Source organism: Idiotropiscis lumnitzeri, chromosome 13 (genome assembly GCF_059441095.1).
Source record: "Idiotropiscis lumnitzeri isolate Australia: NSW breed Sydney's pygmy pipehorse chromosome 13, RoL_Ilum_1.0, whole genome shotgun sequence".
Lineage (NCBI taxonomy): Eukaryota > Metazoa > Chordata > Actinopteri > Syngnathiformes > Syngnathidae > Idiotropiscis > Idiotropiscis lumnitzeri.
This window is the reverse complement of record NC_142403.1, coordinates 11614301-11636153: the sequence shown is the minus strand read 5'-3', so window position 1 is coordinate 11636153 and position 21853 is coordinate 11614301. Positions and strand designations below refer to the sequence as shown.

At 42.7% G+C, this 21853-nt stretch overlaps 1 protein-coding gene across 1 annotated transcript in view; it reads left to right on the top strand.

Moving 5' to 3' along the window:
- Window positions 1–6327: 6327 nt before the first annotated feature.
- insrb (insulin receptor b) overlaps window positions 6328–21853 on the top strand; it is a 59461-nt gene continuing 43935 nt past the window's right edge. Inside the window, exon 1 of the mRNA XM_088314207.1 lies at window positions 6328–7372. Within this exon, the coding sequence (XP_088170333.1) occupies window positions 7285–7372 (88 nt within the window). The 5' untranslated portion in view covers window positions 6328–7284. The remainder of the gene's footprint in view (window positions 7373–21853) is intronic.

Genomic DNA, 21853 nt, shown 5'->3' with positions numbered 1-21853 from the left:
CTTCAACTTGGCCTTAAAGGAGTCATGGGACATTGTTGTCCAAGAAAAATTACAAACATATATTCCAAGTCACAGTATGGCAAGAATCCTCGTCAAATACTTACAATGGTTTAAATGACCCAAAGAATAAAATGACGCTGACAACAAAAACCAAATGCATTTTTTTTAACTTGATCAACCTGCAACAAAAAAAGAAACATTTGCTTCTCAAAAAAGGGAGGAAATTTTTTTAAATTCCTAAATTGAACAATTTAACATAACATGCATCAATTAAATAAAAAGAATATTACCATAAATATTTTTTTTTTTTTTAAAAGAATCAAAAGCACAGGGAAGGCATTCAAAAAAGATTATTTCCAATACTGGTAATATGTTGTAAGCGCCTGCCACCCGTCTAAAACTGCATTCTGATTAATATTGTATTTGTAGAATAGGAATTAAGACAAATCGAACCATCTCAGGTGGGCAGTCATTTTGTTTTGTACTGCTACAAGCTGTTGACTGAAAACAAGATCACAGCGCCTAAAGGCTCAGCTTGCAAACGTCACATGACCAAAGCCTGAAAACAGGTGAGCCGTGCCGCTCGTTACCTGAGAAACAATTTTTCAGCCAAATTCACATTCCACAAATGCAATCACAATCAAAATGCTGCGAGCTCAGAGAACATATCACTGAAAAGTAAGTTTTCGACTTGACTTTCTCTTTAAATAAGGTCCAACTATGTAAAATAAAAACATAAAATAGAATTTACTAAACTCTTTTAGATTTTTTTTTATCAAAATTTGATGAGTTATTACTCTGTGTATAAATCGTGCTTGACAAACGCTGCTGGTCAACATAATTGATTAAAAAAAAAAAAATCTGATAGAGTCGAGTCGGCATTTCATTTGTTTAAAAATATTGACGATGCTGAAGAGGAATTGTTCGGAGTAAAAAAAAAAGAAATTTTTTTAAAGCCTTGTTGCATGTGTTAAAATAATTTTTAGATGTGCTCGTCATGATGTTCTGTAAAGAAATAAATAGTTTTGAAATTTTAAACTGCTTGTGCATGAGTACCCGTCCAACGCAGATCCAGTAGACATCTTCTCCGTCTCCGAAATGTTCTCGTGCAGGTGCACGACCATTTTGGAAGCAAGGGAAGCTCTTCTGGGTTGGTGGGTGTGTGTGTGTGTGTGTTGATAAGAAGGGCCACATCCTTGGCTCCTGGGCTGTTATTTGTGAGGATGTTTGGGACCAAGGTTTTTTTTTTTTTTTTTTTTCAAGGGGAGCTTCAACGTCATTCGTCTGCCTGATATTTTGTCCGCTGAAATGGAATGTCAAGGCCAAGCAGATGGTGGATGATTCATAGCAATTGCAAAAAAAAAAAAAAAAGTGTTACATTTTGGTTTAAAAAAAAAACAAAAAAAAACGGAAAAGTTCTCCAAGGTCGCAAGTGACTTTACAGTTATAATCTATAATATTTTAAATTTATAATCTATCATATTTTGCAAATACTACAGTGGTACCTAAGAAGATGAATTATTTTCAGTGCCAATTATTGTTTTGTATTATTGTTATTGTTATTGTTAGGTATTGGAATGTTTTTTGATTTTTCATCAGAGTTCCTTTTAGTTGAATTTCTATTGGTTTTAGTATTGGTTTTATTTTTGTAATATATATTGGTATTTGTTTCGTGCAACTAAAAAAAAAGCCACTCTTTGGTAATAAAGTGAACAAAAATTCTCAAATGACTTTTTGGCCTTCTATACAAACATACCAAAATAAATACTTTAAAAATTAACCTTGAATTTCATGTATAATATTAATTGACAAAGACTAAAACAATGGACATTTTCACAATAATTAATGTTGGTTTTAGTTAAATAAATAAAATGTAGTATAGTTTAATTGTTTTTTTTAAGCATTTTTTTCCTTAACAAAAATGTCTTTTATTTTTCATAAAGAAGAATAAACTTGTTACAAAAAGGCAGCAAACGTGTGCATGTACTTGCACTTGTGGCTAAGACTCTCCCTCACCACCCAGGCTAAACTTAGCTCCTCGCTGACATACAAAACTTGTCTCTGAGTCGCGATGTATCAGTTCAGTATTCTTCCATTGTGCGATTACTGTACTACTTTTCTATTTACACAGGGCGTATTGTTGGGTATTTCAGAATATGTTTTTTTTTATCAAATAACAAGATAGGTACCCCGCTCCCTCACTTCCCCCAGATAGATGAATTTGCAAACGTCAACTACGTCGGGGATTCTTGCGGTAACGTTCTGCAGTCCATCATATCGTGAGCCACGCGGATCAATAGTGAGGCTGCTTGTTTGCTTCGCAGACTCAGTGCAGCCTTTGTACTTGACAACGCAGTTTCCTGTATCGACTACGCGGCCTCGAGGGAAGCAAGCGAAAAGAAGAATTGTTCCAAATTGTCTTCTGCGTCACTGAGCATGTTTGTCCTTGTAAAAAGTTTGAGGTTGTGCTGTGAGAAATGACCAAAATAAAAATTGACATACACGTGAAACTGTCTTTGTCCTCTCTTGTTGTTGGGTTGTTGTCCAGGAAGCGCCGGCAACCAGATAAAGCCGAACCGAAAAATTAACCATTACAAAAAAAGTCGCCATAGTCGCCCCCCCCTCGAATGTTATAGTTCTGGAGGGTGTGGCGGGGGGGCACTGCCAACCTTGTCCCCTAATGCAAAAAAAAAATAAAAATCCCATTGTAGCGTGTGCGTGTGCATGCGTGCCGAAGGAAGCAAGCAAACAAGCGTGTCCCCAATGTGAGGCGAAGGCTTTGATGTAATGCAGCACACGTACATCGTGTTTACCTTCCGCTGCCTCCACACCGACCGAGTCAGCGCCTCCGAGGAACCCACGACTTTGACTTGACCTTGACGGTGTGTATTCATGCCGCCTCCAATGTGTCGCGATGACAATGCGTGGATGAAGCTGTCACTGTCACATCCTCCAAGCGAGGAAGGACGCTGAGGTTCTAGTCGGCTGGACCGTGCGGCGCCCATATTTGTGATAAAAAGTGAACCCTTGGCCTTTTAGTACATGGCCTCGTACAGGTGAGAAAGAACAAACGGCAGTTAGGAAGAAAAAAGGAGGATGAGAAGGATGAAGGCCTCAACACAGCAATCCAACGTCGGAAAGTCAGTTTGGTGTAGAGCGCCACGTTGTAAAGTTGTTGTTCGTCTGATTTAACATTTCCAATCAGGTCGGGCTGTCGCGACAAATGATCACCGTGATTGGCTGTCAGATAGCAAATCAGTGCACTGGACAAGAACGGGAAGTGACAAAAGCGGAAAAACTCTGATACTTTGGGTCAAATCCTTGAGGATGCCAATGTTGGCTGTCATAGCTTTGCCCGAAGACATGCATTTTGTTTTTTCAATTTCCTCTGATGACAACACTTCATTCAACAATTTGTGTCATTGTTTGAATAAAAATAACAGGATGAACCCAAATTCCCTTCATCTTAACAAAAAAAAAACAGAGGTAACTGTTTGTGGCAATAAAGAAAAGAGAACTGCTATTCATAAACACTTGGAGTGACTGTTTTTAAAAATCAAAGCCCAAGTCCGCAGTCTTAGGGTCCTGATCGACTCGGACCGGACGTGAATTTCAGCAATCCTATGATATCAATCACAAAAACAAGCAGCTGAAAAACAAACAACACCACACTGAAGACGTACATTCTCCAAGCAGATCAGGAGACGCTTATCCACGCTTTTCTCTCCAGTAGACTTGATTTTCTGACTGGATTTACTCCAAAAGACATCAGAACATTTTACTCCAGTCCGGAAGACTTGACACCCAGTTACTGTCAAAACGCATTTTTTAAATTCTGCGAATGTCGTCATAATAATAATATTGAAGACATCCCTTCTTTATATTTTGCCTAATCCAGATCAATATTATACATAAGATCTTAAAAATAAACCTGTTTGACATTTCGTGACCTTGAAGGACAAAACAGCAGAACACTTCCTACCTTGAAGGGGGCTTTTAGCCGAGCTCTATTACACCGACGTCACTAATCTTTAAGGCTTCGGTGGGGTGAGAGGTCAAATTCTACAATGTGATTAGTTTACTGAAGGGTCAAAACCAATAAATAACACACGCGCTAACCTCATCGTGAACCGAGAAGGATTACAAGAAGATCATTTCACGTTCATTGTTATTTCAATGTTCGCTGATTCAATCTCTCGCGATCTGCCGATGTATTGTAGAGGCAGCTCACTATATGGCAGGAAGCGAGCTGTCGTCCGTGTGTGCGGAAAGCCCAAAGCGGAAAGCACAATCATAGGGGGGCTCTTGAAGAGGGTCATCCAGGAGTACTTTGTCTCTTTAAACTTATGACCTCCTCATGGTGTAGCTCACCCACGTTAACGCTCATAGACACCTTTGAGGCGTCCGGGCGGCTTTCTGCCTCGTTGCTGAGCGTTCCATGCTAGCACACAAGCGACAGAGGCAAGAAAAATGTTCTCAGTCAATTGAGGACGTTTGAACAACATTTTAAATGTGTGAAAGATAGTTAGTAAGAGGACATGATTTTTAGTTCATTTGCTTGCTCCACTTTGGTCACTCCATTAGGTACACCTGCATAATCTGCTTACATCATTTATATTGACTATACCGGACAAAGATTTAATTTTCTATAGCACACGTCCTCAGGGAGTTTGTAACTGAGATTGTATCCCAGAACCTCTCTACTGTGAGCCAAACATGCAAACCACTAGCGCACTATTCTGTAATGCCACTGGCTCTGGAGTGAAACCTTCATGGACACATTTACGCGTGACCTCCTTCACGACTTGTCCGTGAAAACACGGATGCTTGTTTACATGCGTTGAAATTCCGATTCATTCATCTGAATGCATTTATTTTTAGAGCCACCTACATCAACGTGCAGCAGTAGTACGCCAAGAGAGCATGGCTCCAGGCGGGTGAATGTGCTAAAAGCTGTTTGATTGCAAGGAGTACTACCTGCAAAGAAGAGCTGTGTGCATTTGAGCGCCGGCGTCAGACAGCACGGCGAGCACAAAGCGACGTGTTTTGACTAGATTCCATTGGCCTTAGTCCTTCAGACCCGTGACATTTAATCTCTCTAAGACCTCATTTACTCTGTTCACTGGGTAACAACATTCCTCAGATAAACAACAAGCCCCGCTCCACAAGCGCCTGGCGGGCCGAGGCCAGCGTGTAACCATCCGTGCACACAAACAGCGCCCCTACTATGCTCTTTTCATATTTTCACTTGGATTCTTGCGTCAATGCAGGTTCAGCTGCGGCCAGATTGGGCCGGAGTGTCCGATAGGAAACAACTTGGTTTTCTGGCCTGCACTTAAGCTTCTTGGCTGGGACAGGTTTGATTACAATTGATATTTGCTATGCAAATCGAAAGGAACGCCGTGTGCGCCTTCCTGGCTGCGGGCAGGTGTTCCATTTCCTGGCTGCAAGGCTGAGGCGGCATGCAATGTTTGTACTGACACTTTGTTTTGTCCACAATCTAGAAGCAATAGTAGCAGAAAAAAATAGGATCAACTTTTGATACTTGCATATTGTTTTACTTTTATTCTCCCACCGAGTAGGACATCAACAACTGGCTAGAAACTTGTACCAAAAGGAAATATGATATACAGTGAACTCCTGTATATTTACGTTTCGTCATTCACATTCGACATCTTGGTGCCAAGGAAATATGTTGAATTCAGTTGAGGAGCTTCATTTAGACAAAATGAGTGCTTTGCCACCATCATGTGGCATTTTAGTGCTAAGAAACTGTGTTGAATTCAGTTGAGGAGCTTCATTTGGACAAAATAAGTGCTTTGCCACCATCTTGTGGCATTTTGGTGCCAAAAAACTGTTAAATTCAGTTGAGGAGCTTCATTTCTACAAACGCAGTGCTTTGCCAACATCTTGTTGCCAATGAACTGTGATTTGAAGAGCTTCATTTAGACTAAACTAGTGCTTTGCTGCTCGTTTGTTATGCTGGCCATTTAATTTGTCACTTAGACCTTTTTACTGTATCTAAAACTTATTTTCAATATTTTTTGGTGAGGATGTTGTGAATCACATTTTAAATATTAAATATGACCTCAATTTTAATCCGCATCACGAAACTGCAAACGACTTTGCTCATTTTTAAGAACAAAGCTACTTTTGGAGATTCGTGGGCTTTCTCGACAAAGAGCGCCCGCCGTTGTTTTTCATTCTCTTTCAGACACTCCGGATCCGGACTTCGGCTCGGCCACATTGAGGCGACGCGATCCGTTCCGCGTTTTGCGGACTTCCTCCGCTTTTGGCCCAGCTGGGTGAGTGGCAGGAGTTGTTTACTGGGCGAGAGAAGGAGACATCGAAAGAGGGGCAACCTGACGGAGACACAACGAACCTCACAGCCGCCAACGGGAACTTTTTACATTTAATCCGTGTTGTTTTTTTCTCTTCTAGACATTTTCCCTTTGTGAAGATAATTTCGTCTTCGTCCAGCGTTGGAGACGAAACGCGAGTTCGACGTTGGTGTGTGTGTGTGTTTTTCCTATTTCAACTCTGGCGCTGACGCGGAAATCTGGTTTGTTTTGGATTAGCTGGCTAGCTAATAGCTAGCTAGCCTTAGCTACAGCCCCCCTCTTCCTCCTCCTCTTCGTCGTCCTTCCTTCCTTCCATCGGCTAATCCGAGGAAAAGAAGCGAGTAGCGTGGTCCGACTTTTCCACACTTTAGGCTAAACCTAGCCGTCATCCTCCCTCAAGTGAAACTAGTGACAATTAGCTCCCACGTTTGTCCTTTTTGGAGCGACCCCCCCTCGCCCCCCCAGCACCGTTTTGGACGATTTTTACGGTGTTGCCTGCCGCTGCCTCGGCGGAGGTGAAGGAGTTCACGGGATGGTCGCGGCTCCATTCAGATCCAGGGACATTTTTCTTGCACCGAGCTCGCTGGAAAGTGCTCTTTACGCCCGTGAAGATATTGATCTCGGAAGACTCTACTGTCCTTGCTTCCTGCGATTAATCGACTAAAGGCTCCCAGCTGGATATTTGCAACATCTTGACGAAAACACATGAGCGTGGACTGTCGCCTTCACATATGGAAAATGAACATTTCGACACAAACGTGTGTCGCCACAAGCGAAGACCACCGTTTTTAGGGAACACGCCCCGAACCCAGGCCAGGGGGGGTATTTATTTTATTACCGGGCAGAAGGGGGGCACCCCTTGAATAAAGTGACCGGTTAACAAACATTTTTTTGGGTGTCCACATTGGTTTTTTTTTTTAGCTTGACGTGTTCTCGGGTCAAAATGAGGCGGTGGACGCTTGAACTGGGAGCACAACTTGTGCTTTGGATCGTTTGCATCATATGCCAACATGGACTCATTAAGGGAGAAAGTAAGTAGACGCTTTTTCTTGTGCTTAGTATTAAGTTTTCACATTTCATTTGCAAACAGCTAAAAATGTGACATAATCTTACTACATCGTGTCACGTATTGACACAAAATCGAAATAATGTAATAACATGAAAAATAAGTTCATGTCAAACATTAACTATTAAAAAAACTGTGAATCATTTGGCTACCTAACAAAATTGAAACCTAAATACACGTTGACAGAATAACAACGCGTGTTTAAAAATGTAAAATTGTTTTATTTAAAACTATTAGAACATATTAAATACAATTCTGATTTTGAGAACTATTTTTAGAATACGTTTAATGTTTGTTATTACATCAATTTTGTATTTCTCGATTAGGCGTGTTGTGGCGATATGGACGACGCATGCGCAAATGGTTATGTTGTTTTTCCACTATCCTGCGCGTGGCTGCGCGCCAATAATCGCTATTCCTGCGTAACCATTCCGAGCTTTACTACCGCCCAAAGACCCACGCCCCCCCCACCCACGCCGTCTGTTGTCCTCGCGAAGGCGTCTAGCGGCCTCCCTGGGGTGGGCCGCTCGGACGGGTTCGAAGTGGGAGCAGCAGGATGCGGCCGCCGTGTGCGGCGGCGAGGCCCTTCCATGGCGACTCGCGCGCGCACGTCGCACGCACGCTCGCTCCCGCAACTGTCTCCACGTAAACACGTTACGCACGCACAAGAAGCGACTGATTATCCACCTTGCTTGGACGAAAACATCTCTGCGCCGTGGTGGGGAGCACCCCACCCACCGCCGCCATACCTCAGATCTTGTGTGTGTGCTTTTTAAGTAAATGAATTTGATGATCGCGTGGTTGATCGCAGTAGAACCACATCTAATCTAAAGCGTGCGCTGATAACGATCCGTCTGTAAATGCGCTCCAGCTCATTTTTCAATCCATTTAGAGCAGCGGTGTCAAACTCATTTTTGTGGATTGGCCAGATCATACTTATGGTTCCCCTCAGAGGGCCGTTATGACGTTACCGCGTACCGAAACAAAACTGATGGGTTAGCGAGTTTTGAAATCAGAAGTCAGGAAGTAATTGTTTGTTCAACAATTTATTTTAAAGGGGGAGTATTGCTAACAAATGAACGGCAATATCTCAGATCTCAATGTTGTTAAAAGTGAAATAAATGTGTTAGGAACAGGAAGTTGACACACATGATTTCCCCTTTATGGGCCACATAAAATCAGGTCGCGGGCCAGATTTGAGTTTGACACCTGTGATTTAGAGGATGTAAAAACATGTGTAATTCTACTTTAATTTGCATTCATAAAGTGCAGAGCAACACGGAGCCGCCCTAATGTTAAAAGTATGTAATGCCTCAGCATGCCATCAAAACATATACATAGAATATTTATGATTACAAATATAAAGCCCAATCGCGTGACTTCCAAAGTAATTTTTAACTTCCTGTGACAAAATTGATTATAAAATACTAATGGGCTTGCTAAATTTTGTTTATCTGTTCGTTTCTCGGCACTGTAGGTGGTTAGGGTTAAATCGAGGCAAGTGTTTGTTGAACTTGTTTTTCTGAAAACGGTCAAGATTGACTTGGGCAATTGTGCTATTGAGTCTACAGAAATGCAGTATTTTGCACTCACAATCAACAACCCAACACAAATTTAACCGACGCTTGCTGTAGTTTTATGAATGGTTGAAGTAGGATTGGAAAAAAATCATTTAGAAAACAAAATCAATGAAGAATAACCAACATTGTTAGCGTTATAGCGTAATTTCCAGGCCATTTTTTGTGTGATATATTTTTAGAAAACAAAACACAAACAAATTCAACAAACAGGAGGAGTCAAAGTTCTCACAATTCAACATTTGTGGATTACCACGACTGAAAATGCTTGCTCAGACTCCTTCCATTTACAGCAATAGCAGATGATCAAATGAAATCCTGTGTAGAATAACATTAGTTCTGAATTCATAGTGACTCTGTGAAAAAAATATTTATGCACTTTGAATATTTATTATTACTTTATTATATTTGTTGTACATGTGTTTTGGAGCTTTTTATAGTAATTCCTCCGAGGTTATATTTATGTTTAGAATTCCTTGGCAGGCCGTGTTATTTAGTTTCCAAAACAAGCACAACAATCTTCTCTTTACTTATTTATAATTTTTCAAATTAGAAATTGTCTAATTTGAGTTTTTAAACGCTGATTAGTCTTGCGCCAGATCATAATAAAGCCACACAAACATAAAGCTCATCTGTTAAGTGATCACGGAGCAACCCATAATAATGTAACGAGTATGTGCTTGTTTCAGCCAAGTGTTGCTTGTATTTCGACATTTCTTAAAATGGCCGCTTCCTCTGGCCAGGTTCAAAGCAAATGCTGTGGACACTCGGCACAGGTCATGTATGCAGACAGCGCAGAGGCCCCTGAAAGGGGTCTTATGAGACCGGGCTACTTGTACCCCTCCTTCCTCTTTCTTTCTTTCTTTCCCTCTCTCTTTCTGTGTGTCCCTCTAGGGGAGCGAGGTACATGCCATTGGCTGCTCCTGGCGCCTTATTTACTCAATTCTCTGCTTAGTGACCATATTTGGCACTCTTGAGATGTTTATGCTCAAGTGGGTGCGGGGGGTCAACAATCAAAATACTCAGAATATGGTGTTCTAAGAATGCTTAGTTGTGAATCTGCCTGATATCTCAACGTCCGTCTTGGTAAAGGAGAAACCGAATTGATAAATTTGCTGCAGCGCTGCTACGATGAGCACGGCCCGAGATCATGTCGTAAAGATTCTTTCTTTGTGCGGACTGTTTTTAATAGATTTGGATGGACTTGTTTGCCGTAGTTATCAGCAAACAGTTTTCTGAAGTAACTGCTGAGCTGTCTCCTGGCCAAACTTGTGAAAAACAAGTTGTGCAACCAACCAGGAGCCTGGCCCCCTTCTTGTTCCTCTCAGCCTGTTGGAGAGGGCCCGTGTGTACATGTGTGTTTATGCATGTGATGTTATGTATGTTTTCCACAGCCTGACTTTCTGTAACCGTCACCGTCCGCCTGCAAACCAAAGCCCGGCAGTTCTCGCGTTGACAATGTCACTCGATGAAATATCCATTAACTCATTCGCTGCCATTGACGGATATAGACGTCAAAAAGTAAATTCATTTTACCTGGGCTGGCCATGAATGAGTTAATGTCTGGCGGTATCAACCGCCGTCTAATATATCGCAAAGATTACTGACATCAGATGACATTGTGACGAATTAGACTTTTAATACGATGTGAATCTCCATATTGCCAACACAGCGTCACTAAACGACTTATGTCAACATGTTTTGTTATTATTTACCAAACGAATCCTGTAAAGTCAAGAGCCCATTGTTGTCTTGAATAAAACAAGAGATGACAACTTTGGATAACAAATGATGATTTAAAGTAAAAAAAGGCGGTCTTCATCAGCTATACGCGGCTCCAAATCGCGTTTAAATCTGTTGTTAAACTGGATAGTTTCAATGCAGTAGAAAACAAAGTGAAACATTGGGGATCACTCGGACATTCCTCTTATATAAATATCATAATATGAACATGTATTTTCAAACCTTCAACATTCCCAGGTCGCTCGCGTGTTTCTTTTTACATTGCTGTGATTCTAAGAAAAGCGAACAACCCGCAGCGTTCAACCCATTGGTGTTAATTGTTAATAACCTTAAAGGCTCATTTCTCCACGAGGAAGCTAGCTGTCGAGTTTGAAAGGTCACGCAGCTGCAGGTGCAAACAATAAGGAAGCGAAGTATTCTTAATTTGCATATCATGGCGGCTGGTTGAAAACAGGCCGATTTGAAGGAAGAGTGCTTGTTGTGTTTGTTGGTGCTGAAGTGTTCAGTGTGGCATTTTGCGACAATGCCGTGCACGTTGTGGAATGTGTTTGAAGTGGCTCTCCATGCCTGTGCTATTGTCAGTTTGTGTGTGTGTGTTGTGCGCACGCCAATCAGTATGCAGCCCCGTTAGCCGGCGCTGTCTGCAGGATCTCATCTCCCAAGCTCCCGACCTGTTCACTTGCAGGCGATATATGTTCATTGTGTGTGTGCGTGGAAGAGGCTGTTCTGCGCGGGAACAGCATGTGCCATGTCGCAGCACCGCAGCCAAACTTGTCGGAAGCGCCTAAAAGCAAAACGAACGCCGCCAGTACACCATAAAGGTCAGGCTGCCTTAATTGAGCGCGAGATGAAAGCCTCCATTGTCGGTGCCGACAAGTTTGACCTGGGACGTGCCCTGAGGAGGGAACGTGGCTGAATGTTGGCGGATTGATTAACTGGGAAGAATTAACGATTATTTATTTTTTTTATTTCGCCTCTTGCACTTGAGTTGTCTACGCTGTTGCTTCAAGTCAATAAATCGCATATCTATTCCCGAAATAATTCGTTGGTTAATTGAATATTGAGGTTTTTTTTTGTTTTTTTTTTAAACATTCAAATCATAGTAAATATGTGTGATTCTCAATGTTGTCGTGATTAATTTATTGAAAGTGTGTAACTTAACAGACAATGAAAACACGTTACAATTTCATGGTGGTTGCCTTTACGGTGGCTATAAAGTCGACACTCCCCTGTTCAAATGTGTTTAAATCATTAAAAAAATAATTTAAAAACATTCTATGGCATATGATTTGTTCTGGTCTGGTGAACTCATGGTGGTACTTTTTGACCTGTTTTGGAGTAAACACAACACTGCTCATCTCCCAAAGAACACCAAACGTACAGTTAACCCCTTTTTTTTTTCTTAATTTTTGTTTTCTACAATTATTGTTAGTGCTAAACCTTCATGCTTCTGCTGGACAGCCCAAGACCTGCATTTCACAAAAACAAGGGTGTGATGACTTTTTCTATCCACCTTTACTCTTTTTGTAGCCGGAACTGTTCAACAGCGTTTACATTTTCAATCTGCAACATTCCTAGAAAATCTCAATGTCACATCAATGGTGAGCTATTTTTAGAACAGGGTCCTGCGCTACTCATGTGGTGCTTAAGGGTGACCTGGTGCTAGCGGGTACCATGGTGGTGACCCTTGCTCGCGCGACAGGAAGTGAACTGTCGGGGTTCTTTCTGAAACGCTTCCTCCGCTGCTCTTATCTCGCCAAGTTTCCTTTTCGACTTCAACTCATTTGGCAATTTGTCCTTCTTGTTTCCTTGTTTGTGTGCAGTTTCGCGCAGGCTTTGCCACTGGCAGCACAAAAAGGTGGCTTACTTTTAACATCCTCTGCAATACTCCACGAGCACATTTGCAGATGTCTTTGGTACTGAGTCGAGCTGGTCGTGCTGCTGCATTTTAAACAAAATGGCATGATCGTGAAAGAATGTGAATAATCTGCTACCGAATGCACTTCCTGCTCTTCAGACCAACCGTGGAAATCCCAGAAATTGAAAGGGAAATATTTCCCAAGATGACCTTCTGATTTGTCACTGTCTTGCCATTTGTTCCTTTTGGAGCGCTGGCATCAAAGTGTTCCCGATGGTCCGTCCGAGCGTCACGTCAAACTGTGAATGAAGGGAGCGGTTACAACACGTACACGTGTCTTTACAGCAGGCCTGTTTGTTTTAATTCAGAGCTTATCTGATGCCATCGGGCCCCGACTCTCATTCCTCGATGGAGAGCTGTGGCTGTTTATGTAAACCTCTGTTCACTGCACAGAAATGTGGTCTGCGTTGGAGGGGGGGGGGGACGTGTGGGGGTTGGGGTGCCGGGGTGCTCTCACACACACACACACACACGCAGGCAAGGAGAGCGCGCCGTTACGCCATGCTGCAACAATCTGATTTGATCGTCCTTGTTGTTGTTTGGGTCGGCCCTGTTCTAACCGTTGGTGGCCTTCCGCTGTCAAATCCAAGTAGAGCCGTCCCGCTATGTGCGGATCAGCTAAAGAATCCTTTTGAGGCCGTTGCAGGACCAGCCACTTAGACTGTGGCCGTGTCCCAATGTGACTCATTTTGAAGTCAAACTTTTTCTTCCATTATAGATCTCGTCACGGGACTTGCATGTTGCAGTAATGCAGTTTTGTAAGCGGCCAATATGTTTCGTTGAAATTTTTTTCAAGTGGGCACAAAGTCCAAATGTTTTGACCTTTTCCTCATTTGTACTTGAGGACGTAATGTTACACAAATGCGAGGAGAGAAAATTGAGCGGCGGTTTATTGGTTGCACTCCATGTCAGTTTTTATTTTTTGTATTGCTTGAAGTATCCGTGGCTGGTATCGGTAGCTGTGAGGGGAGGCTGATACCTTGAAATGCAGCTGTTATTGGCCTGATATCGATATGTGCTCATTCCTAATATTCAGTAATATTTATGAATTAAGGATTAGGTTCAGCAACAGCTGGATTTTTTTTTCTCCTGAAACGTTGTAGCAAGAGAGTACAATGCATGGTAAAAATCCACATTGCACAAGATTTTAGCGGTCCAATTTAAAAACTGAAAATATCTAAAAACTTGATGTTCTAAAAACAAAGTAGAGACGTTTTTTTAAAAAATATCCATAAGCCATAAAATTTGCTGTTGAGCAGTGTGTATTTATTTTATGATATGCCTGAGAAGTGGTCGTCTGACATGGAGCCTCGATCACACCAACAAGCTCACACTGGCGCGCTTCCGCATTATTTGGACTGTCATGAATTTTCTGGTGATTTTTTTTTTCCCTCGAACCTGCTCATGCTCATAAATACAAGCCTTGCCATAAATACTGACTTTAAAAATTGACTTTGCACTTGGGTTGTAATGATGTATGAGGTTACTACACTGCTTTTTTTGTCCTTAAAAGGAAGTCCTTGCAGTGGGGCTGTTAGATATACAAAGTTGTTCATCCCATTTGACGTAGCGGAGAATGAGTTAAATTCAAGTGGTGAAATATTTATGCGCACGATGGCTTTACACAATTCTGTGTTGTAGTCTAATCAAATATGTAATGCTCGTCAATTGTCTGTGGAACACTTTAGGAGGTTACGCCAAAGGAGTCCCAAGTCTCATACAACCGATCAACGAGAATAAAAAGTGAATTAAAAAAAACAACATTCGGGCTAACTCTCGGGAGGCTTGTTAACATTCCTATCCTACCAATGTAAAAAGTGAACCACGGTGTCGTGCGACATCAAAACGACATCCTCGGATTTTAATGAGTAATGGACGCAGATGTCGGTTGTCGTGGCAAACGTGCCAAATGTTACCGCTTGTGCCTGGGTGGATGGTCTCGTTCCATTATGCCGAAGCACACGGCTTCTGCGCCTTTCTTTTTTGTTTTTTTCCTAATTGGCGCTTTCGCCAAATTGCACCAAGTGGCCAGGACAGAGATGCATGCCAATTCCGGTTGCTGTGATCATTCCGCTCTTCCGCTTTGCTATCAAGATATGCGTTATGTATTTTTCCATGACATGTCCTACAAAGTGTCTGTAAGAGGTCTGATCATAAAATCCAGGAGCAGGTTAAATATTGATCTTGCAGTGTCTTTCTTCCCCCATTGTAAATGTGTTATCCCTCGCACGCCACGCCCATGCCACGTCCTCTCCCACCCCCTTCTGCTCATGGGGTAAGCGAGTTCATCGTTATCCACTCATTTGTTTTGCTTTCACACTGCAGATGCTCCCTGCCTGCACAACACACGCACGCACACACCGCTCTTTCAATCCTGTTTGACACTTTTTTTTTGGGGGGGGGCGTTTCTGCCCCGAACACGTACACCTGCCCAGGGCTCACATCACGGTAGCATTTGCGTACGCCGACTTTCTGTTTATGTAGCTCCTCATCCGTGCTTGTGTTTGTTTGTCAACGAGCTGGGCGGACAACGTTCACGTCAGTTGAGGCCGCGGGTGCGCTTGTGTCCTGATGAACTTGCTTTCAGATGAGTTGCCAAGGTGACAAAAACTGCCGTGCTGGAGTTACGCACGCTTTCTCCGCGTTGACCTCAGAGCATTTAACCGCCTTTAACATACAGTGAGGACAAAAAAATCTGTTGAGTTGTGGATCCTAACGCTGCTTTAACGAGGGCCACGTGTAACAATTGTACTTGATGTCTTCTTGAGGTCAGAGTGACCTGCTGAAAAAAAAAACCCCAACCCTTTTGGCCCAAATAATAGCGATCGCGCTTAGTAAATGTGCACCACATTTAGAGAGTGCAAGTGGTGGCCAGTTAAAATACGAATCAAGTTTCCGACATGCTTAAGGGGAGGCACAGTTTGAATTTTTATTGTGCATGCTCGTCAAATGTCGATTGCCACGCTTTTGACGTAACACCACTTCGGCGCATGGCGATCATTTCACACGGTGAATGAAAAACAAAAGTGTACAGCGCCGCTCGTGCGCTCAACCAGTCCAGTTACGTCACTCTGGGTTCCTCTTGTGCTCACAAAGTTACATCCCCGAAGAAGGAGCGATGATCCTCAAGGCTCCGTTCTAAGAACCAAGAATGTTCCTTGTTTCCTCCAACCCTTACACACTTACCCTCCTCCAAACTTTCTTCGAACTGGAAAAGAAAAAGACTTCCCACACAAACATGGAGAGATATACTTTCGGGAAGTATTGAGACCTTTGAATCGGTCAGTTAATCATAGCGAGGAAGGGTTTGACCCGTTCGAGTAAGACAAAAACAAATTGAGACTGTAAGCGTCTCATGTTTTAACACTGTCAGTGTAAAAATAAATAAACCACGTTGAATGCCGCCACGAGAGTCTTGCTACTTTAAGTGTGAGCGTGCTTCGTTCAAGTAATTCTGGTGTACGCCTTTAGTCCGTTCTTCTTCTTCGAGTATCCCTCGTCGAGGCTGCTTCATGTTTTACATGTTTCGAGTTTCCACTTTATCGGATTATTCACGTCATCGACCTCCAAGCATAATTGCTCAAGTCATTTTCCACTTCATGTCATCAATAAAGAAATAGCGATGTGCTTTCTTTTTTTGTTGTTGTTGTTGTGACGCTGAAGTGTGGATTTCTCAGACATTCAGGTCAAAGTTGAATCGAAGCAACCAGTCTCCTCTTGGTTGTTTTTGTTTTGTTGCTCATTAATGTTCAAAAATGACTTTGGCATCAACGCTATTCAGCTAACGGCGTGTTCCTTCGTCTACCAGAACAAACCGTTTCAAATAAACTGTTCTTATTCTTTTCATTCAGTTAATTTCTCTAAATTTGATTTCCGTGTGATGCAAATGGCCAATCTTGATGCAATACAGGAAATGGAAATTTAGATTGTCGTGATTTATTGTGTATTAATTTAAGAGAAATGGAATAAAAGTGACATTTATAGCCGGACATGAGCATGAATTTTCCTGAATGATATCTGACAAAGCATCATGTTAGTTGTTGTAATGGGGTAGTCGGCATGTGGGCGTTTGCGTCACATGCTTCTTTCGAGCTACTGTAATGTTTAACTGGTCACCAGATCAGATGCGATGGCCGTGACCTGCTTCGCTCGGAAGAAAGATTATTTAAGGACGAGTAACGGCAATGTTACTGCTGAATGAATGGCAAGTAACATGAACCCACTTTTCCAAGTCTTTTTATCAGCCTCATCATATTGTACTGATGAACGTGTGTGTTAAACAATTAAATTTAATAATATGGTTGTGGCTTCACGACCTTCCACTCAGTCACAGGTAAATATAGCATGCGGTAGATTGCTGGCGTTGGTGCAGTGGGTGCAAGTGTGCGCAATGGAAAAGGTAGTGGGACGAAAAGATATGGAAAGGGAAAATTGTGTGTGTGCGTGCGCGCGTGCGGTTTTCCGGCTGCGACCAGTGAGAGTCGGTGGTCGATCAGCACAGACAAAACGGGCCATTAACTTACCTGTCCCTCGGGCTCTCAATCCCTCCACAAGCTATCCCCTGGCCGTTTCACTCTTTTCTCTCTCAGTTTGTCCATTTTCCCAAAAGGCGTCTATCCTTCGCTCTATCGCTACCAACGCTTCGTTTTCTTCCTCCCCCTTTCCAGTCCATTTCTTCTGCTTGTCTCGTCCTTCTTCACAGTTTTAGTTTCCTTTCACCTTATTTTAAAATATATGGACATCTCTTCTTTTACACCGTGTATTTTTTTTTTTCTCGTTCAGTCGGATGCAATATTCATGGCAAAATGAGGGAACGTGTTCCCACATGACCATTCTACTGTAACTAACGGAATTCTCTAACATAACCTTCATGTAACTGTCATCTCTTGTTGGGTTTGTTTTCATACCTCTTATTGCTTTTTGTTTCACACTACATCTAAGAGAATCAAAATGAAAATGGAAAAAAAAGACGTTTTCTATTACGTCATACTTTAACAAAAAAAAAGAACATTTTTTTTTCTGTTGGAGCTTAGGACTGGTCAAATTCCAGTACGGTATTTTTGGGACCGTAAAGAAAATCCTTTAATTTTCTTTAAAATCTACAGCGCGCCTTCTATTCCCGCGCCCCTTACGTATGTATGGATGTCGACTTTAAATTATGGTTCCTGCCTATTCTGTTTGCGCTTTCATTCACTTTCGCATCTGACAGTTAGCCGACGTCCGTTTTCAACTAGAACGACTTCCTGCTCCCGTGTCTAAGAATCATGGGAAATGTAATCCCACTAGCCAAATGCTTCTGTCAACTGAGTGTTTCTGGCGACGTGTTTCCAATGTTGCAGTTTGCGACCGCCAGCTAAACGACACACGGCCGGGACCGAGCAAAAAACAAAAAACAAAAAACAAAACGGTAATGGCGAGTGCATTGACTTCTTTCCCACTGTTGACCAAGATAGCATTTAGCATTAGCGAAGGCACCGGTCAACAGAAATTTGCATAGTGATGTCCTAGTAGTTGCCCGGGAAACAAAAACATGCGAGATGTCCGGTCTGAAAATCTGTCAAATGAACTCAACAGTACAATTCGAATAAACCATTGAACACAAAATGCCTCACACGGATCATGCATCTTACGTATGAACATTTTTTCAAATACATCTGTTCATTGATATTGCACTTAATAATGTGGCGTGCCTAATGGTAAACGGTAATTCATTTAAATACATTATGAATAATCTTACTTCACAACACTCGGACTGGCTACGCTGGTATGCTGTGGTAGTGTGTTAAAGTTAGCATTTAGCATTAGCTGTCCCACCGCGCCTTACTCTCTTGGTACCATTTTTTTCCCTTTATATCTGTGTTTTCATTAAAGTTCACGAATCATGAAGTCAAATATTTTCTTCTCTATGGCTTGACAAGGCGTTCAAATGTCAAGACCATCGGCTAAGCAGACAGACGAGGTCAGAAGCCATAAAAGAGGGTGGAAGAAGCTGATATGGCAAAGCCATCAGGCGGGCAGGCGTTGCTCCGACTCCCGCCGCTCTGGTTTGTGGCTCGGCGCGTTGGTGTGTCCTGGCCCTGCAGCTGCTGCCGTGTGGCTGCAAGTCGAGCAGGCCAAGCGGGACCCGACGGCCTCGCTCTCAGGCCGAGGTTCACCACACCAAGACTGTGCCGCGCGCTGCGCTCGCTAACGTGGGAAGATGAAAAAGCACATCGCATGTTTTCTGGATTACTCACACTTTGTGAGTAATACGCACACGTGCGTGTGCGCGCACGCGTGTGCGTTGTCTGCCCTTTCGCTGTATTCTAAGCAAAGCCGCGCCTGCAGTTGATTATCTGCTTCTGTTTTGTAGCCGTCCGTCTGCGGCCAAATGTGTTGACTATGTCAGGAATGCTGGTCTCCCTTGCCCCGCCCCGCCCCCAACATGCCTTTTGATTCAAAGCGCCACCTGGTTTGGCCGTTTTGTCTAGCGGGGCCAGAATTTTTGGGATTTTTCTGTCTTTGGTTTGCAGCACTACAAGACGTCCAATTCTCTTTTTTTCCACGGGGGAATGAAACTAAGCAGCAAACAGTGTGTCTTTCCAATCACGCGTTGTTACATCAAACTAACGGAAGACAACGTGTTCTGCATTGGCGAGACTTCTCATTGTGAGCGTTTGAAGCGTCTGCGGGAGAAAGAAAAATGGAATGGGGAACTGTGCAGTAAGGAAAATAAAACCTCTGATGCAGAGACAATGAGCATCTTATCTGCAGCACATATGGATTGAATTCTTGGCCTTTTGTGTGCCTTGTCAGTGTTCGAACAAACGTGCAAGACAATGCAGCATGCTTAGAAACAGGCAAGCCATAAAGTTGCCACGTGAAATGTATTGTTGAAGAAATGTGCAATTCTTGGCAAGTTGTGTCAAACAATAAGCTATTTTTTCCGAATACATTTTGTGAGCGCAGGTTCTTGACCGCAGTTTGAATTATCTTACACTTGACTTGAACCATTTTCCGGCAAGTGATCCAGTTCATTTCAATTGGCCATGTTACATTTCGGATCAGTGAATTATCCTCGGCATTTATTTCTTTATTTCTTTATTTATACTTTTGTCAGTGGTGTAAATAGCAAACTACACGATTTTAATGGTGTTTTTGAATTCATGCTATTTATTTTGTTCCTATTTGCTGCTTGCATTCCATTGTCAGTAGAGATGTGATTACTCTGTATCAACCAAGCAACCTAGACCAAAAAATTTTTGATATTTTGTGACTCCTTACAACAGAAATACACAAAAATGTTACTAAAAATAAAACTAAATCCAACCATCGGTAAAATGCTTGACAATGATCTGCATGCCTGACTTTACCTTACTTTTAAATAGCCACCTTTGAAGCAATTCAACAATTTGCTATGTAATTTTCTTTCATTAATTTCAAGCATTATTATTAAACTGTAGAACAATATAAAACAAGATAGTGAACTGCTAAAAATATGCCCCTCAGGAATCATGAATTCACTTTAAAATGTAAACCACATTATATTTCGAAGTTATGATACTAGCCTCATGCTCAAAAGATGACACGATTGATTTTTTTTTTCTGCCTGCATTTTCTTGCTTTTTCCACGTCATCACTTGATTGCTCCTCGTTCAAATGAGTTTGACCGCATACCTTGCTCAAGGGCTTTGTCACTTTGCCGCCATACAAGCGACGGTCAAGAACTTCTCGCATCAAATTAGCTTCGTCTTTGGAAAGTTAACGGCAAGTCGTGGCTGCACATCAGCTGCGCGTTCGGTCATGCTTGCTATTTCTTTGGGATTGTGGATTCTGTTGGGCTCCAATTGGCTGCAGTTGTGCACATTTCTTCCGATTGACAAAATATCCTCACAGCACACGTGGTTGGGGACCAGAGTCCTGAGAAACCGAGACCAGCCCGTCCGCATCGCTGACGTTATGTTAGTAAGGTGCATTAACAAAGTCAAATTAACGCTTTCCATGTAAACGGCCGTTGGCATTGTTGCTATTAACTGTTTTTGTGAGGCACAAAATGTGGATTTTTAACTCACAAATTGCAAAGCAAACTCGTTTATTTCTAGAGTTGTTGGACGTGGTCTTGTAGGATCAGTTCCGTTTAAGTAACGTGTTAGGGTCATCGATAGCGCTCTCCGTTTCGCCATCGTGTGTGTTCACAACCTCTATTCCAAGGGTCAACTTGAACCAAGAGAAGAGTGAGTCATTGTTTTTCAAAAACAAGTGTGAATGACTCGTCTCCTCATTTGAGTTTGACATCTTGTCTCTGTCTCCCTCTGCCTGCACAGCCGCAATCAGAATGTAGAGCGAAGGAGTTGAGCCAAAGTCTCCAGCGGCGATTGGGTTTGGGCCTCACTCCTTTTTGGCTCGCCATCTGAAGGCACGGGGTCCGCTCGTCGCATGTTGCTCTTTTTCACCCGCTTCAATCTGCCACAGACTGGCCCCGTGCCATGGCTGTAATTAGACTCGGCATTTGGATATAAATAGGCCAGGCCGGCTCCCCAATAGCAGGCCTGGCCGCTGGTGGAACAGGTGCGCCGGCCCACAAACTCCCTCTCACCCTTCTCACTCGTCCCTTCGCCTTCTTGCCATTTCCTCATATGCACAGCTCAATCACAATACACACGCCGACTGCACTCCCTTGTTGTGACAAGTTGCCACATTTTGCCACAGGTCTGCATACAGCCAGGAAATCCACCCAGGCCAATTACTTTTCTTTTGTCTGCCTTCAAGGTTGCTTTGGATGAAGGTGTACAAATTGGTGGTTGTCCAAATTAGGATTGCATCCTTGGAGGAGAGACACATCTACCTGCTGCGATTCCAGTCATTAGTTGACTTTTGTGGAGTAAATTTCCTTTACCCAACCACCCGTCTTAGTCCTGTGGAGCTTTTTCTGTTATTTTGCTCCTGAGCTCTTTGTGAAGTGCAAGTTGGTGCGTGTTGATCAAAATGCCTCTCATGCAATGTCTGAGCATCACTTTTCACCGTGGAAGCCGCAGCTTGGCATCGCTCGCGTAGGGAGCTGGCTTAACGTCTCGAGACTTTCCACAGTTATATTAACAAACAAATGCAGTTTTCTGCTGCCAGGCGACTTGGAGCCACTGTAACATATTCTTGCTTCCCGGCGTTAGTTCAGCAAGTGCGCTGCGGGCAAATCTATAATCAGCAGATCACCTCATGTGAGACAACATGC